The 18,324-nt window shown below is 38.9% G+C and overlaps 1 protein-coding gene and 1 pseudogene across 1 annotated transcript; both read right to left on the bottom strand.

The window, feature by feature from the left end:
- Positions 1-356: 356 nt before the first annotated feature.
- Positions 357-1,904, bottom strand: LOC147890147 (uncharacterized). Its single transcript, XM_087391119.1, has 6 exons — positions 1,688-1,904; positions 1,493-1,560; positions 1,213-1,387; positions 979-1,089; positions 723-880; positions 357-558 (listed from the first exon to the last, which is right to left on the bottom strand). Exons 1-6 carry the CDS (start codon positions 1,875-1,877, stop codon positions 373-375), a joined length of 888 nt encoding a protein of 295 aa, XP_087247245.1. The 5' UTR covers positions 1,878-1,904; the 3' UTR covers positions 357-372.
- Positions 1,905-15,155: 13,251 nt separating this feature from the next.
- On the bottom strand, positions 15,156-18,100 carry LOC147890148 (uncharacterized; annotated as a pseudogene).
- Positions 18,101-18,324: the final 224 nt, after the last annotated feature.

The raw sequence follows: 18,324 nt of genomic DNA on the forward strand, positions 1-18,324 counted from the left end.
CTCAAGGAAACATAAAGAGTTATTAATCTTGAACTAGGGCATAAATCCTACTAGAATGAGTAAATAGTATGAGCATAAGTCTCTTTAGTTAAAATACAAGATAACAAGAAATCATGCCATCCATATACAATACTGGAGACCATTATAATTAAGTACTTAAGAAAGTCTTCTATCTAATAATAATTGCACACTTTGAATACAGTCTCTAATATAGATAGAGATGAAGCATACTTGGAACCTTTATATTGGTCAAACTTGGAGCAACAAGTGTCGTTATTTAATTACATAACTGGCACATACTAGTGCATGTTGAAGACTTGTTGCATACATGCATTCATAAAGATAATAAACCTCGGTTTACATCTTCCTTAATTAGGTGGTATGGATGTCATACGATTTTGGTGACAAAGGCCCCATGAGGACATCGAGCTTCAAATATCCATTGAAGACACTTCCAGATTTTGCAATGCTAGAATGGGAATTTATTTGAGTATAAACTCCTTTGTAAGCATCCTTGTCCATTCCGCTGTAGAGCATTCTTATAGGTGTCAACATTGCCTGTAAAATTATATATTAAAGGAAATTAGTTATTGATCATGGAAACATCTAAAGTTCATTAAACAAGGAGTAGTCACAAATGAAAGCTGTAAGTTTTAAAAATGAATGCTTTGCTCCAAAAAGAGAACATGATTGGAATCTAAAACTTGAACAAAGTGGTCAACCTGATAAATAGAGGGTAGATTGTGTGCACCAAAAATGCGCTTGAGGGTGGAGTGTAGGAACCATTCACTATGACAGGATGCTAGCACATTGTTAACTACAATAGTTCCTTTCAACGTAAACGGCTTGTAGAGACCTTTCATCACCTCCTTCCCGATACCTGCAGCATCAGTCTTGAGAAATGAGATAAATATACATGCGAATTGAATATTGGATTGGTCAAGCTGATGATTGAAATATGTGGTTTGAACTTTGTACCAGAGACAACAAAAGTAGAGAATTGAAGGTCGTCATCACGGGTAGTGAGCATTCGATCTCCAACCTTCACATCCTGGGCTAATTTGTACTTAAGTCTACTGTCTTCAAATCCTGCATACAAGATTGTCAATGGTGACGTACATGCATATACGTATAAACATGTGATGAAAGCATATATGGGTTGTTCAGTTGTGGAAAGGATCGACGATGGGTAAGCACTAAAAGCAAGAAAACCTTGAACTAGAGTGAAATGCCCAGCAGTAAGCTCAATTGTTTGGGTCACGTTCTCATCTTGCAAACTGGAAAGTGTGAGGACAATAAACTCCGACAATGCGTAGGGATCCGAGTATCCATGTGCGTACACAGCGTCATATTCCACTGATCCTGTGTTGCCATTGCGAACTGCCACCTGCGGTTTAAGTTTCGGATGAAAACTCAGGCAGTGAGGCGTTAATTTCCATAATATACAGTAGGAAGTGTGAACTAGTGAAGCAGGCTGGATATATATACTTACCTCCTCACCGATGGCGAGCTCAGATATTGGCTTGGTGATGCCACCTCGCGTTAGTACCATTGCGCTTGCTGTCCATTTGCAATTACAGGGCAAATTAGCATCAGATTGTGTACTAATAATCTAATATAGTTGCAGCATGAGAGCCTGAAGGCGTGCCGCGTTAATATAAGGAGTCAGGAGCTCAGTGTAGCTCACCTGGGAAACATTTGCACCCGCCGCAAACCCCATAGCCGGACTGGCAGCCGGCTCCGCAATAGGTACAGCTGGTACCGCAGTAGCCAAACTGGCTGCAGCAGTTGGAGCCACTGCAAGATCCTATATTAGGTCCGCATTCCTGTCCGTTGGCGTACCGGATCAAGGCAGGCGATACTACTACACACACCATTAGCAATATCGCTTGCAGTGCAGTGGGTCTGGGTCTGGTGGACAATGCGGCCGCCATAATAGTAGCTACTTACTAGCAGCTTGCTTGCTTGCATGTAAGTTGTGGGCTGAACAGTGAAGAGTGGCTTCAAGTCTCAAGACTGTTGTGTTGGAGCTTGAATGAAGCGGGGCTCCTTTTATTATTGGCGAGCAAGAGCTTTATTATTATTCTTTACGTCATCCGCCCCCATGCATTCCTCGCTGGACATGTCACATTACAACGCTCACTACACGTGGGGCTCTTCGTCAAAAACAGCGTTTGGATTAGGCTGCAGGTGCGCAATATACAAACACATTTTTGTACATTTTCCTCTCCTTGTCACCTCAAGACCTGACACTACTCGTCTAGTTGTGTCCAAAGGTTTCAAAGTTGCACACGGCATTGTGATATTTGTTTGTGAATTAGGCTACTAAGTTGCACACGGAATTGTGATAATGCTAGGACCGGTTATATTTTCCTTTCAATATTCTAACCTCAAGACTTACATTCAGCATTGGGCCAAGTGATCAAAAGTAACCTGAAGACTTCCACGGCATTCTAATATTTGTTTATCAATGAGGCTACCAAGTTGCACACGGAATTGTGATAATGCTAGGGCCGGTTATATTCCCCTAAGTTCAATATTGTAACCTCAAGACTTCCATTCTGCATCAGGCCAAGCGATCGAAAGTAACCAACATTTTAATCTCATCATCGCCTCAATTTACTTTTCCCACTCAATACTTGTCTACTTGCATCCAATAGGTTTCAAAGTTGCACATGGCATTGCGATATTTGTGTGTCAATGAGGTTACTAAGTTGCACATGTCATTGTGATAATGAATTTTTTTCAAAAGTTGAATTAAAATACCTCTCCTTTTGAACGCACATGGTATACTAATTTTTTTAGGTGAACCCCCTGAGTGTGTACATTGCCAAGTGGCTTCACCACATGTATTCTTCTACAAGTTTCTACAAAGTCGACTTTTGTGAGTGGATCGAGGAGTCTTCTTCTCTATACACGGTTCGTGATCGGCTTTGATATCTCTCGCATGAGAGCCAGTGTATGCTACTCTTGGTAGCAACATACTATGGGTGATCATATTTGTGCCCGACTATGCCCTATAGTGGGAAGATGTAACTGGCATCTATCATGGCTCCTCATCGACTCAAGCATCTACCACGACATCTATATATTTGGCTTGATTAGGTGATGCTTTTTCATTTCTGTACTTCATGTGTTTGAAGGATGTTTTGGCCTTTGCAGGACAGTGTTTTAGAAGCTTTGTAAGATCACAACAAGCCCCCTAGGATGTGTGCCATGCAGGTATTGTGTGTGTTGCATCTAAATAAAATGCATTGCTTTTATGTTTCACGTAGTTTGCTCCTTCAGTTTGATTTCTCAATTATTAGGGGGCCGGATTTAGCAAAAATACCACAATAGACAAGGGGACAGAGGAGTCAGGGGTTAGAGAGGTAAAAATGACGGTCCATGCATGCCTAAGACGTGGCTCTATGACACGTGTGGCAGAGGAGGATTTGCACGAGTCCCTGCTACTGTATAGCCATCCACAGTTTCTTAAACTTATCGGCCATCCTTTTCGACTTATCATCACATTGATTTTGTGGCCTTTTAGCAATAAGTTCTTGTTCTTTTCGAGGCGTGTCACACTTGCGGTTAAGCTTTTCCATTGGGTAGGTTCTTTTCGGGGCGTGGATCACACTTGCGGTTTGTGCTATGCGGCTTCCCGAGCAACTATAAAAACGTGACTATATTGCGCAGTGCCAGCGCTCACTCATCAGCCATGACCATGCCTCGCAATATGCTGCTCCCCTCGCTGCTGCTGCTTGTTCTGCTCGTGGCTTCTCCCTCCAGCTTCTTCTTCAAACCGGCTGCTGCATACTCCTGCCCCGCCCCCTGCAACGCCTACGGCTGCAGCGCTCCCTTGCCAAATTGCCAGTGCAGCGATCAAACTAACTGCGCTGGCACTTGCGTGTGTACAGGTGCGCAGGCGGCCAATGGCGTCCAGCCTGCCCTTAAAACCTGAACAAGATGTAATAAGGTAATAAGGGTAAAGCAATCTGCTTGAACATCGTCGCTTTTTATCAGTTACGTTCTTTGGCATGATGCCATCTTCCTGCTCCCGCCCCCCACTTGCTGCACAGCAGATCGAGCACCTTTGTTTGCACAGCAGAGCACCTTCGTTTGAACTTTGCATACTCACGAGTCATGCGGACGCCTGGAATGTGCATGTGTCAGGTACACTGGTAGCGGCGGCTAACGATCATCAGCACGCCCAGGAATAAATCGCGATTCGTGTTGGCAGCCAAAAGCTACATTTGTCCATGGACGCGTGTGTACAACTTTCTCCGTATTAGAATTGTGAAATGTCAAGTGGCAGATTTCTCTCTCTCTCTCTCTCTCTCTCCCCCCGACGGATTGCCTTATGGATTCCCGTTCAAACCTTTTTCACATTCATTATCCTCTCTCTCTCTCTCTCTCTCTCTCTCTCTCTCTCTCTCATATTACCTGATGGATTGCCTTATGGATTCCCGTTCAAACCTCTTTCACATTCATTATCCAATCTCGAACCCATTCAAAACTCTTGCAAGCTCAGAAAAAGAGTGCCAAAAAGGTTTAGAGTTGAATTAGGGAATAGATCGAATTAGCAAGAGTGCCAATATAATATAGGGGACATTCCCTAGCCCAACTACAACTCAATTTACATATTTCAAACCATATGGCGAGCTCAAGTGAACTCTAGAGTGCGTTCATGAGCATAAATTTCTAAAAGAAAGAATCGATATGAAAACATTAATCCTTCATTGTGAAGGACATATTAGGAATCCAATAACCCCAAGAAGCATCTTCCATTTACCACAAAGGTCAATTCACCTTTTAATTAGTCTGTTCATGTCTTCAACCAATAGGAACTTGTCACAAAGTCACTATCTGTAAACCCTATGTACCACCTGCGTTGAAGCGATATTTTATAAATCCATTCTCCCTAGATATTGTATGGTTAAAAGACACCCTTTTTCTATATAAGTATATAACTTTTTGTCAAAATGTATTTTAAAATACCCTTCCGTAAATATATTTTTATTAAAGACATGATATGAAAATGCTATCTAGATTACTCAATAAAGCCCATAAGACACCCATGATTTATGTTTTGCCAAGTTAATCTTTGAGTACTAATTTTGGACCACCAGAATTTTGTCACTATGTAGTTCATCCATTGCAAAGTCTAGACAAAGTTTTAAAAAAGAAGTCAATCACCAACTAGAATTTCCAAAAAATGCAAAACCAATACTCTTTCTTACATCCTCGCATTGTTTCTTAGCTCCTTCATCATAGGTAGAAACCTCACTAATTCGGACCCACCCTAACCCATAACACATCAAGCATACTAATTTGGATAGTATAACTTGAAATACCCGCTCAATTGTGGAAATTCCATGGGATTAATGCATAGGGGAGAAATCGAAAGAAAAACGTAGCAAACCAACAAGCTTCTACAACTCTAGAGAAAGGCATAACTTTCATGCAAAAGAGATGGGTGTTAGAACAAATATTTTTGAGTTTCTAGAACCGACTAGATAGAACCGAGCATCAAATTAGGAACACCTTGAGTATATCATTAACTCTCTCCACCTCGTAGTGCTTTAGACAACCCACTTTTGAACCTTCCACAATGATCTCCACACAAGGTGTCCCTCAACCTTACCACTGCTCTTACCTTGGAAGTAAACCACTCAGCGACAATTAGGTCGTTATTCTAATTGAGAGTTCATACCCTTTCCCCCTCTGGTTTTTTCTCGCTCATGGTGTCTTTGATAGTTATCTCCATGAGCCTCACATGAGGTAAACCCATCCTACCTGTCAAATGACAATGTTATTACCAGTGTGGCTTGCAACCCTCCAACAATGACCTTGGGTAGCTTCTGTGAGTCGTATCTCACCTTGCCATGGACCTTTACAAATAAGAATCACTTTTTGAATTTGTTTGAAGCAGCCTTGATTGCTATCTATGATTCACATATGTTGTGTGCGAGGTTAAATTAGTTCTTAGTTTGTATGAAGTTTCGAATACCCACTATTAGTGAGTCTGTTTTCTCCACTCACTATTTATATGTTGACGACTGGCCTTTTTGAGCAACTTGTAGAAAGATTGATCCAATAGATCTCATCTAATTCATTGTGTTGTCTTGGATTTGCATGTATCTTTCACGCATGCATCCAAGATGGATTTCTAATTGGTCTATGCACTCTGTGTGAGTATCTATCCTATTAAGGATGGATCACTAGTGCCCACGTGGAACCACTAGGGAAAGGCTAGGCTAAATGCTAGCCATACAAGATTTGATATTTCCAATTCGCATGATTGCCAAAAAAAAAAGTGTAATGGCTGCTTGGAAGGAAGTGTAATCCATATACCCAAACATTTACATAAAAGAGATCGACTATGCCCAAATGGTGGTAGCAAGGAGATGTCACCTCATATTCATGGAGCTAGAATGTCAAGCATCGTGAAGTCTTGAGTTTCCACATCTCCCTTTGATGATTCATTTTGAATCCACACTCCATCATTTTTGTCATTCAAATCGTCTGTCATCATGAAGGCCTATAAAGACATATGACTAATATTGATCAAACTACTCCTTCTCCATTAGAAATGATTGGGAGGATAGACCTACATGAATCGAAGAGGATACCAAGTAAATGGAATGGGTGGCTCGCTGAGAAACTTCAACCCTTGCCGAATGTAGGGATTCCAATTCTTACATTAGCTTCTCATCACTTAAAGCTCCTTTTGAGAAGCCTTATACCTCCGTTTCCTATGTTTGAAAATTGCATCTCCGTCATGTCCATGATGAACTCCAAAGCATTTTTGGTCGTTTGCATAAGTGTTGTGTGAGCATCTCAGCCTCGAGGGGGTCACTATGTATACACCCTCTATATCACATGCGTTCAAGGCCTATTTGTAAAATCCCTTAGTTGTAAATTTGGTCTTAATAAAATGTACACTTTTTCTATATAAATCTGTAATTTTTTTCCAAAACTAGTTTAAATATTCCCTTATGTAAATTAATTTTTGTAAATTTTAGGAATTAAAAATAGCCTTTTGTTGAACTCACGTGATGGGGTTACATATGATGAGTGACCCCCCCGAGATCTCAGCAATACAACCACCTTGGAAAAGTAAATGTTCACAATGCGCTTGAAACCTGAGTCATAAAGTTTGGTCGAAAGATACAAATTTCCACAACCGGGAATAAGTATCCATGGAGGAGGACCCATTGTGCATACCGGTCCATAGTGTTGTGCAAGGAACCTACTATTGTAGCATCGAGGAGCCTGATTAAGAAGGTATATGAACAAAGAAGGTACCATTTCAAACAACTCCTTTTGAGCTATGTAAGAAAGAATTAGCACTATGGGGGACAGACCCTTCTTGAAGCCATTCTAGAAATGAAACATTTATCTACATCCATTGCATTTAGCCTATGTTTTGAGTGGTTCCGGTTTGCTAAGGAGATTCTTTGATCATAATGATGCATGTTGCTGAGGCTGAACACGAACATAGATCACATACGGATGAATAGTGGTGGTTCAAGTGAGCTATCTTGACCTTTTGAAAAATTTGGCAAGCTTTCTGAAACTCGGATTCTCTGTTTAATTGTGTTGACATGTGATCCACCCAAATCTTTTGCTTTTCTTTCATGTCAAGCATATATTTGACCCAATTTGAATCGAACTCTCCCATGATTGAACAACGCGAGAAATTGATCTCTACTCAGCTTTTCATTAATTTACTCTATGTACTTCTTGCTACCACTTGCATGTGTCCCACTATTGCATGGCCAAAATTTGGCATTGCAAATCTGTGGAGAGTGTGCCACTAGCTAAATATGGGTGGAGAGGGGTTTTTAAGGATGGAGGAAGCTCCAAATGCAGAGAGACAATGAGTTGAGATGCACAATGCGATACATGGTCTACACAAGGTTCATCAAGTCTTAGACAAGGTTTTGTCTAGGCATCGAATGGTATTGCAACACTATTGTTTGTTGAGAGGGTGAGAGAAAGGGAGAGTGATGCACAAGATTGCTCCCAGAAGAAGTATGTATTACATATTTTCATAGAGATATATAGGTGAGGCCATAGTCGAGAATAGGGTGAACTATATATATTTTCAACACCCCCACTCAAACTAGAGCCTCTAGCTGTGGATGAAAAAACCCCTCAAAAATATATGCTCAATTTACAAGTGCATTTTGAAACTATGTTGATTGATTTACTACTTCACCTCATGTTTTGTATCTTTTATATGGGAAAATTTATATTTGGGTAATTTGGGAATTACCAAAATGGGACTTGGTAGATTCCCAAATTTCCTAATATGGTGTTCACATGCTTTCCTTAGCTAATGTGTCCATCAATGAACTTTCACATGGCAGTCACAAGGTGGCGACAACAAAACATTTGTAGGATTGTTGAAAGGACCGCATGCTTTCAGTTTCTTGGGAGTGCCATGGGGACGGTGAGCAGTAATCCACGTGGGTGCATGGGAATCTTGGTTGCACCTTAGATAGATACCCATGGGGAGGACTCTTTGGAACTAGTTTGATCTCTTCTTCTTTGAATCTCTAATATTATATATCTTATCTAACATTAAGTTGAGCACTTTGCATGAGTTTCCAACACATGGCATTTGCCTGTACATCTTACCACATGGGGATGTCATGTGTCAACGTTTGGGGAAAGGATGCATGGTGGCAAAGGGAGCTTTTGGAGAGGATCACACATTAAGTGTCAGGTGTGTAAGAGTGGGGCATATGTGCTACAATTCTGGTTCCTTCTTGAATTCCCAATGTGGAATGGGGACGTTGAGGCATGGAAATATGCTTTTTTAGCACCTATGTATCATCAGGTCATTTGCAAACTTCTTTGCAAGCGTTCTTGCATGTGGTGTCCATGGCTTCCATCGGGTTGCGGCATGAAGGTAACTATCAATACAATCAAGAATGTATCTACCCATCCATTGTATTTGGGCGATTCATGCTCACACTTCTCTATTGCGTAGATGTGGAGAGCGTCAAATTCTTTAAGGAGTGAAGGCATGGCATTGACACCATGCTCCATGATTTATGTTTTGGATTTCTTTAGCAAGAGACTAATTGCATGAACTATGGATGAAGCAAGTTGTGAATTTTTGTTCGCTAAAGATGATTCAGGATTCTAGCAAAAGTGGAATATGGAGGTGTTATAGACATAAGGCGTAGGTGTTAGGGGATAATCCAACACCAAGCATGGCATCTTAATGTAATATGATAATCCGAATATAGTAGAAGCTCAAGAGTCACAGTAGTAGTGGCATAGTGGTACTAAGGCTATTAGAATGACAGTTATGCCTTATGGTAGCTGTTAGAATCAGTTACACTTGTTATCTCTATATCATGATGGTTGTTGGACTGTGGTCAGCCAACCTGTTTTGCCTTGTATTGTCAATCTAAGCAAAGCAATTTCAGTTGTATTTGTTGGCTTGTAGCTTGAGCTTTGTCTCTCTGATGTTGTATCGACATTTTCTCCAAGTAAGACAAGTTTTGAGCAATATTCTGTGTCTGACTTCTGTGCGACATCCTTCTCTCTGCATTGTTTCTTTCTACTTCATTCTTGTTTGTGGCTCCTCCTTGTTGTGAAAAATCTTTGACAAGTTGACCCATAATAGTAGGCAGAGGCCTTTGTTGATGTAGTAGCCGCCATTAAAGCTCATGTCGATGAGGAAAGGGGCAGCCCATGGTTGCCTCTGATAATCCATGGAATTGTGGACAGTGCTACCTCAAACTACAATGTGCACATTCATTTCTTGCTTTGCCATATTTTTAATCAATTATCATGGAGATTTCACAAACACACACATGCATATTTGGTTTATTTCTAGAGTTTGTCTTACATAGGGTTTGTGTGGAATTATAGGAGAGAGTAAATGATATTTCTACACATGATTTTCTAAGATTGGTTGCACTTTAAAATCCACATACTAGCCTATGATTCTAATATGTCACTCAATGCTTGCAATAGTGGTTTTACAAAGTTTTTATCCATCTTCACATGCTACTTGAACAACACTATCGATAAGTTGAGGGTAGAACTAATATTGACGTGTGTTCTCTCCTATGGAAGCCCAATTGAAATGTCGAGTTACTGCCCCCCTTCTTTGCCATAGATTTGCCATGGTGCGTTGTACTAGTACGTAGTTAAGTTGAATCGAATGCCTAAGAGGTTGACATGTAACACATGTTTAGAATGGGCTTGCAAAACATGGTATTGCCACTCTGAGAATGTGCATAAGAACAATTCATAAACTCTTTAATTGCTAGATGAAAAATAAGGCGCTGACCACCCCATTAAGTAAGTTATATTGAGAGATGCTAAATGAGGGGAAGCATGTGGAGACCGCTATAGAATTGAAGCCGATCACAAAATGCATTCCTACTAAATACAAATCAACACTTTAAGATATGTGCCTCGGTTGTGAGTGTCGAAAACCAAGTTCAGAGTTGATTGCCTACGCATTTTGGGAATATTTTTAATCCAATCCCAGTTAATGCCCTTAATATTAAGGGATTGTAAAAATATTTAATGTGAGCATTGACCGTTACATGATCACTTGTGGGGTTTTGTAAATGTGTAGCTTCTCACATTACCAATGGTGTGGGTGTAATGCAAAATACCACATAACACACTATGTGTGCACTTTTGGTTTCTCATTTATCCTTAAAATCAAGAGATAGGACATGCATAATAATGTTTTGGTAGCACAACCATATCCCATGCACCCTTGAAACAACTGAGCTAACCCAAATTATAGCTTTCCATTGGCTCGAAGAAATGCAACAAAGACATCGGCTCATGGGGACACATGTTGTAGAGAACAGTACACACAGGATAGACAAGGTGCATAAAAAATGCTGATTGTATTGATTGGTGGCTGAATCGCCAATAGATACATTGTTGCCTACGTGGAATAAATCGAATTCATAATTCAATTAATTAGAGGAATACGGACGATTAATACATTCATGCTTCTTAAAAACGTCAAAATCCATTGCCATGTCACATATTTTCATGAATTAGACATGTCAAAAACATGTATTCGTATGAATAACCTTATTTGTACAAATAGGTATTCGTACGACTAGATTTTATTAATACAAATACAATATATTGGTACGAAAAGCACAATTAGTATGAATAACAAAATCTATAAATACTAAGAGCTCACACTCTTCCAACCATTCTAAGCTTGGTTTTCCAACCGAGCAAATGGAATCAAACAAGGAAACCAGGATTTGAAATTGCATTTGAAATTTTAATCCTTGAAGAGGGAAAATAGTTGCTTGATTGTGTGAGTATCTTTTTTTTTTTTGCTTGTGAGTTCTTAAGATCTCTTGAGTCTTATGCTTGTGGTTTTATAATTGTTTATGTAAAATGGTTGTTTGTTTATTAATTCTTACAATCTCTCATAAGAGTTTTTAAGGAGTCTTGGATATTAGGTTTGGATCGTTAAGTTTAGTGTACAAATGGATGAAGTAGATTTGAAGACTTAATTATGCTTAGCAATAGTATCTTTTTTATGAGTGTTTTATTTTTCTTTGGATGTGAAAGTATATTTTTTTATTTTGTTATGTTTTTAAAGATTTATTTTTATCTTTTTTTTTCTTTTAAAACCTTCTCTTTTCATTTATATGTTGGAAAAATGTTTTCCCAATTCACATTCTTGTGAGTGAATGCACCGAGCAAGCCACATTTGGATGCGACTAGGTGCATATTGAGGTATGTGAAGTCCACATTGCATTATGGACTATTTTATGAGGCTGGGAGCCAAATACAATTACATGGATACACAGACATTGACTGGGCTAGTAGTATCTCAGAGAGGAAATCTACTAGCACTTTTATGTTTTCCCTTGGGAGTGCTACAATCAGTTGGAGTAGTAAGAAGCAGCCTACAATTTCCCTGTCGAGCACACAAGTTGAGTACATGGATGCAACCATGGCTGCATGAGTACATGGAGTCATTTTCATTTATTGTGACAACATAAACATCATTATGCTTGCTAATAATCCATTTTATCATACTAGAACAAAGCACATTGAGGTGCATTCTCACTTTGTGAGGGAGAAGGTTCTAGTAGGCAAGGTTGATCTTGTATATGTCAACATTGAGGAGCAAGCGGCTGATGTTTTATGAAGGCCTTGGATACAGAGAAGGTATGCAGATTCAAGAGCTTGCTTGGTGTACTTGACATGGATTTGAGCTTGTTGAGGGGGAGTGTTGAGATATCAAGTGCAACTCCCAATGTATCTCCTGGGTGATTGTCATTTATGTCATCATCTTGGTTGGTTGTACTTGTGGCATAGTTAGACTGCCACGTATGTTTGGATTGGGTTCACATATGAACCATGTATTCTAGGGTTAGACATATGGGGTATACTCCTCTCTCATTGTATTGTTGTTGTGTTCTAGTTTCAAGTAAGTGAACATAGGCTTTAGTCTCCACAACTCATGTCCTTCTTCTTTGTGTGTTGTGAAGATAGTTGCAAGTGAGTCTCGTCCCTCTCTCCTGCAATCTTTACACAAGTGGTGGTGGCAGTTCTAAGAGTGCAAGATGCCCAATTGTATCTTCAACTTATCTACTATGAACAATTTCCTTAACATAGCCTTGACATTATGTTTTTAATGTCTAATAACCAAATAACTAGAGGTTTTATCTTTTTGTCGAACGTTTTTTTTGAAGGACTATTCGATCTGTCATTACATGGAGTGATTTGAAAACACATGATGTGCATTCCAAAAAGTGCACATGTGCCTAGGTTGGAAACTGGATCAAAAATCCTAAGTTCATGTAAAAAATGTCTCAACAAGTACAAACACAGTGAATGGAAGCTTCATAAATATCACGAAAATTGGAAGATTCATAGCTACAAATGAGATATTCGATCATGCTTTTGGTGCATTGACGAGCTCTAGCACTTTGGATTTATTTACATGGTATAGCCCAAGATCCACTCCTTGCATGGCATTTGACACACACATCATTCAATGTTTATCATACCCATCGTTATACAACCAAAAAACTACTCCACTGGGCCATCAAGCTGAGAAAACCTAACTTTAAATCTGAAGCTCCATTTTTAAAAACATCAACTATTTGAAATTGTTGTAAGAGCATCCCGGTAAGATGCAGCGGTTTCCCCCAAACTAGGATATTTATCAAGACAACAAAATCCAAGTTACAAATTACACAATGCTTTGGTCTCAATTTCAATTAGCATACTGAAATGATTATGAGTTCTTGGTTGTATAGCATGTGTATCTAATGTCATGGTTAGTAACCTTGCCTTTAGAAATCAGTCCAATGTTCCTATCTCACATGCTACCATGCTACCTTCAACATTTGGAGAACATTTGTGACTCCACCACACTACCTTAAATAAGCATATGAGCCAGAGTCTAAGATAACATGTGTGGAAATGGGCCAGCCATGGGAAAGTTTTGTGTATATGATTTCAGTTCCAAGTTTCTAATGGGGAGGTTCAATATGTAGATTAAAATATTGGCATGTGTCTTAGGGTTGAACTAGTCAACCAAATGGATGCTCAAGGGAGAGGCTTTCATCAGCGGCACAACTAGTGTCTTGAGATAATGTGTTTTTCTAATGCCACTCCATAACTAGAAACATTAGCACTAGCAAAAGCAAAGCCAATGTGAGAACCATGCCGAGAGCCTGTGCTATGTAGATCACTACATTGAGGGAGACACCTTGAAGAAAAACCAACTCGATCAATTTTTTCATAGGCCTTATGTTGCTCATTTTCAACATTTGATAATGTTAAACATTTCACCTCTCCCTAGACTCAAAGATTACATTTTTCCTTGCTAACAAGTGTGTCAACTCGGTGATTGATGGGCTAGCCAATGTTACTGCAAGTTTTATTATTTGGATGTGGTGTTGGATCTAGATCTTAGCATAAGCTTCACTATGTTCATTTTGAAACTTGAAAACATTGTGGTTCAATCTACCAGTCATTATATGCTTACACATTTTGGCCTCTTCTTGGAAATGTGGATCCTTTCAAGCAAGAAATAGCTGAGTTGTTGACGAATCTATGTTGCCTTGAATAAGTTTAATTGAAATGTTCTATCACGAAGAAAACAAACTACATTTGAAAATAAGGTGTGACATGGCACATGGAAAAATGTCAAAACTAATACAAAAGTTTATGATTTTGGTATCAAAAGAATAGGATTGAAAGACCTAGAGATTCACTAGGTTCTTTGAGATAATCACATTCTTAGGAACAAAAAGTTAGAGTACATCTCAATTGCCAAGTCAAAATCATGTTTAGGGGGGAGAACAAGAAAAGGAAGATTAGACCCATGTAGGTGATTATAAAGGCATAATTTAAAGGGATTTTTTATGATCTAAGGGTTCTTGATTTATTAAGGCGCTTCATGATGCTTGCAACTACATCAAGGCAAGGTACAAGGAAGGTACAAGAGCACCTCAATTTCTAATCTAACCTCTCAGATCAACATTACCAATTTACACTTATGATTGTCCTTATAATTAATGGTTAATGAGACAGTTTTGTAGCTATAATCCTGAAAAAAGGCAATACTTTTGGCATGTAAATTAAAATCATCTTCGAATGAAGAGTTATCCCATATTCCAATCTAGCATCACGTGAGCAATCTTTCTATAGAAATCTTGCCATTTTTGCCACTTTGGCATGAGGAAATTGCCACCATTCCTAGGTGGAAGATTGTTTAGGAAAGTGTTTTTGATACACAACACAATTCCCCTGTAGATGCATTTAATAGATGCAAAAAATGACGGGCACGTCTATTGTCGCATGTATATTGCACGTTTATTAGCCCGCTAAATTTGAGCGTTTATGAACGTGGCTACACTAGTTTTTAAACGCGACTATAAACATGATTATACACGTGGAGAAGAGTCCATTTTTCAAACTTGAGACATATAGGCTTGACAGGCAATGGTCACACTACCTAATCTTATGAAAATATCAATGTTGTATATGATTTGGCCAAATGCTCATATACACAAATTAAGTGAGTTTATGAAAATGAGACAGCATATAAAATAGTATTTTGAGTTGAGGAGAATGAGACAATACATATAAAAAATTTGCCAATATAGAAGAATGTAGAATGATACAATGAGGGACTAGGGTTCAATCTCATCCTCAATGAGATCCACCCTTGCCAAACTATCTACTTCCATATCCCCATTTGGAATGTCTGGTTCTATAGATAGATTCATCCCACTTGAAGCGCTGCTCTACTCATGAAAATCAGCATCACCAATGCCAGGCTCATCCTCATGGGTAATGGCATGATCATCTGTATCTCGTATCTCATCATCAATCTCTTCACTCGTATCAGTATCATCCTCACCACCATTGCCATGATCATCCTCCACACGCTCCATATTAGTAAATGTACTATATATTGCTTTAGAACGTGGAGTAATAGGGATGACATACCACCATCTACTATTGTCCACCATTGGTTGAAAGACAATCTATTCAATCAAAATTACAAATATTTCAGTTTCCTTGCTTTGCAATTATCATAGATAAGTCAGCATTTTTATACATGTGAAGAGCACATGCTCACATTGTTGCAGTAGAACTAGTGTGTCCTTCCTGCTTTGCGAAAACTTTGTGGAGTCAATGATTACAAAGCCACTTGCATGGCATCTGATAGTTGAATTAGGGCCTCTTTCCACCATGTCCTTAAACCACCTGACATTAAAAACATATACAAACAATCTTAAAGTAAATTATTTTCCCACCTTGAACTTGAGTTGGAGCTTGAGCTGAAGGTGGAGGGAGCCCACCCCACCTTGAGCACACGATCAAGGTGCCTCTCCTGGGGAAAAAAAAAATCTTTCTTTTTTTTTTTGTGTGGAGGCATGTGCGCTCAAGGTGGAGAAATCCCCTCAAGATGAGAGACTTTCTCACCTTGGGCACAAAATGCACAAACTGATTATTTTTAGGAGGAAAAAGAACTTGTGAGATTTGGAAGGGGGAGGAGGAGGAGATGGGAGAGAGAGAGGAGGAGGAGTCGAGAGCAAAAGAGTGATGAAGATAATGAGAAACATGGAGATGGGAAAAGAATATATAGAGATGGAACTCTTAGGGTTTCATCTTTTTATATTATATTTGACAAAAATTTGAGAGTTTTTCCCATGATAGTTTTTGTTTGAATTTTTAATCCCAATTTGATTTCAAATATGATGGTTCAGGGTTCAGGGACGTAGCATTTAGAGTAAATTTTGCCAAATATTGAGGGTTTTAAAAATATATGTTCATCTTTCATCTTATTGTTTCAATTTGATCAAAAATTTGAGGGTTTTGAGCTTGGGGTTTAAGAAGATGTGTTCATCTTTCATCTTTAGTTTGGTCTCTAGGTTGCATGCAATGCCAAATCATAGGATAATATATAAGTATCAATATTTGAATGCCTTCAAGGAAATTTTTGTATTGGACCTCTACCATTGATTTAAATGTTTTCTTTATGTACATTCGTGTGTGTGTGTGTGTGCACTCATTTAGACACACATACACAAACATAATATATTATACATTTACATATAACATGTAGTGTGTGCATGTGCCTTATCCTTGCATTTCCCTCTCACCTAACCCCCCACTCTCTTCCCATCCTTGTCCTTCCCCCTTCCCCACTATATTTCCCATCCCCCAGCTGCAAAATCTCACATTTTTCATGTGTGTGCATGCATGTATTTGTGTGGATGCCTTTATTCATTAGGTTGTGTGTGTGTGTACACAATCCCACAGTTCTAGCTTCTACTTGCACGTACCTTCCATGATGAAGATTATCACAATGATGAGCTTGTATTTGAACTTGTTACCTAGGGGAATCCCGATGCAATTCATTTATTGATTGTCTAAACTTTGTGTTTGAGTTTTGAGTTCGAGGTTTAAGAAAAAATACATTATATTTACACTGATAAATGTCCTTCAGGCCACAAGAACTCACTTTCGCGAAGGGTTTGGAGGTCATGTGATGTGGGAGCAACAAAGTGGTGGGCTTTGGAGGACAAATACTTAGTTTTCATCCCATGAGGATGTGCTTGGCGCTTAGCACCAAAGTAATCTCTCAACAAAATGGTGTATTTTTACACCACCTTTATGTTGATATCAACAATTCTTGAACTAATTTGCATCTTATCATGAGGCCTTTCGTTCACAAAATGTCATTAAATTTTATAAAGAGTTAACTTAATATCTTTCAATATCTAATTAATTAAATTATCTTAGAAAATGGAGTACTTTAAAAATAAATTAAATCATATACTAGACATTTTCCTATCAACTAAGAAAATGATCTAATTAATTAAAAGCGTAATTAAGATTTGTGAGAAAGAAAACACAAAATAATCAAGTAAACACAACTATTAATCCTAACATTTAAAATTTACTAGGAATTTTATAAACGAATTTATACGTAAAGTCAAAATTTAGGAAATAATATGCATATATAGTATTTCTATAGCTAAATAACGGTCGCTTGATAGCAAAAGGAAAGAAGAAGGGCAGGATGTTTATGTTGGATGCGGACATGCCTGAATTGAGTGCAGCAATGTTTGCACATGGGACCGGTGTAGTTGTAGGTATTGATATCTGGCATAAACGCATTGGTCATGTTAATGTACAATGACTTAAATCAATGCAGGCCTAAAATATTGTTGCAGGATTGCCTAAATTCAAGGTTGCAAAAATGCATAAGGTATGTGAAGCCTATCAATTTCGAAAACAGGCAAGGAAACCATTTCCTAGACATGTTCAAGAGAGAAAGAAGCCATTGGAATTAATCCACTCTGATGTGTGGACTACTAAAGCTGCATCTATTGGAGGCAATCATTATTTTGTCACTTTTATTGATGACTATAGCAGAAAAGTTTGGGTGTATTTTATGAAAAAGAAAAGTGAAGTGTTTGGGCATTTCAAAGCTTTTAAAGCTATAGTTGAAAAAGAAACAGGCATGCAAATAAAATGCCTAAGGTCAGATGGAGGGGGAGAGTACCTCTCAAATGAAGAAGTTCAAGAGGTTTGGCTCTAAAAAGAAGAAGTACCGACCCATGGGAGATGTTCCAACTGAGCAGGCCAAGCCTAAAGCTACTGCGACCCAAAAAGGTAAAGGTAAAACAGGTACTGTTCAGCCCAAAAGCAGTGTGGGGTCAGCCAAAGCTTCATCCAGCCTTTCAGCCCCGAAAGGGAGTGGCTGCTATATATGTACTGGAGCTCATTTTGCCAGGGACTGGCCCCATGAGACAGTCACTTCAGACCATCCAGGAAACTGAGAAC

This window comes from Dipteris shenzhenensis, chromosome 19 (genome assembly GCF_047967505.1).
Source record: "Dipteris shenzhenensis isolate YYH24624 ecotype China chromosome 19, Dip_SZ_1.0, whole genome shotgun sequence".
NCBI classification, from domain to species: domain Eukaryota; kingdom Viridiplantae; phylum Streptophyta; class Polypodiopsida; order Gleicheniales; family Dipteridaceae; genus Dipteris; species Dipteris shenzhenensis.

Bases quoted from the DNA above. Each gene is read 5' to 3' on its own strand.
- LOC147890147 (XM_087391119.1), bottom strand. From the start codon at position 1,877: ATGGTGTGTGTAGTAGTATCGCCTGCCTTGATCCGGTACGCCAACGGA. The intron at 1,388-1,492 runs GTAAGTATATAT...CTTAAACCGCAG, and splicing joins AGCTCGCCATCGGTGAGGAG to GTGGCAGTTCGCAATGGCAA. The intron at 559-722 runs GTTGACCACTTT...ATAATTTTACAG, and splicing joins ATCTACCCTCTATTTATCAG to GCAATGTTGACACCTATAAG.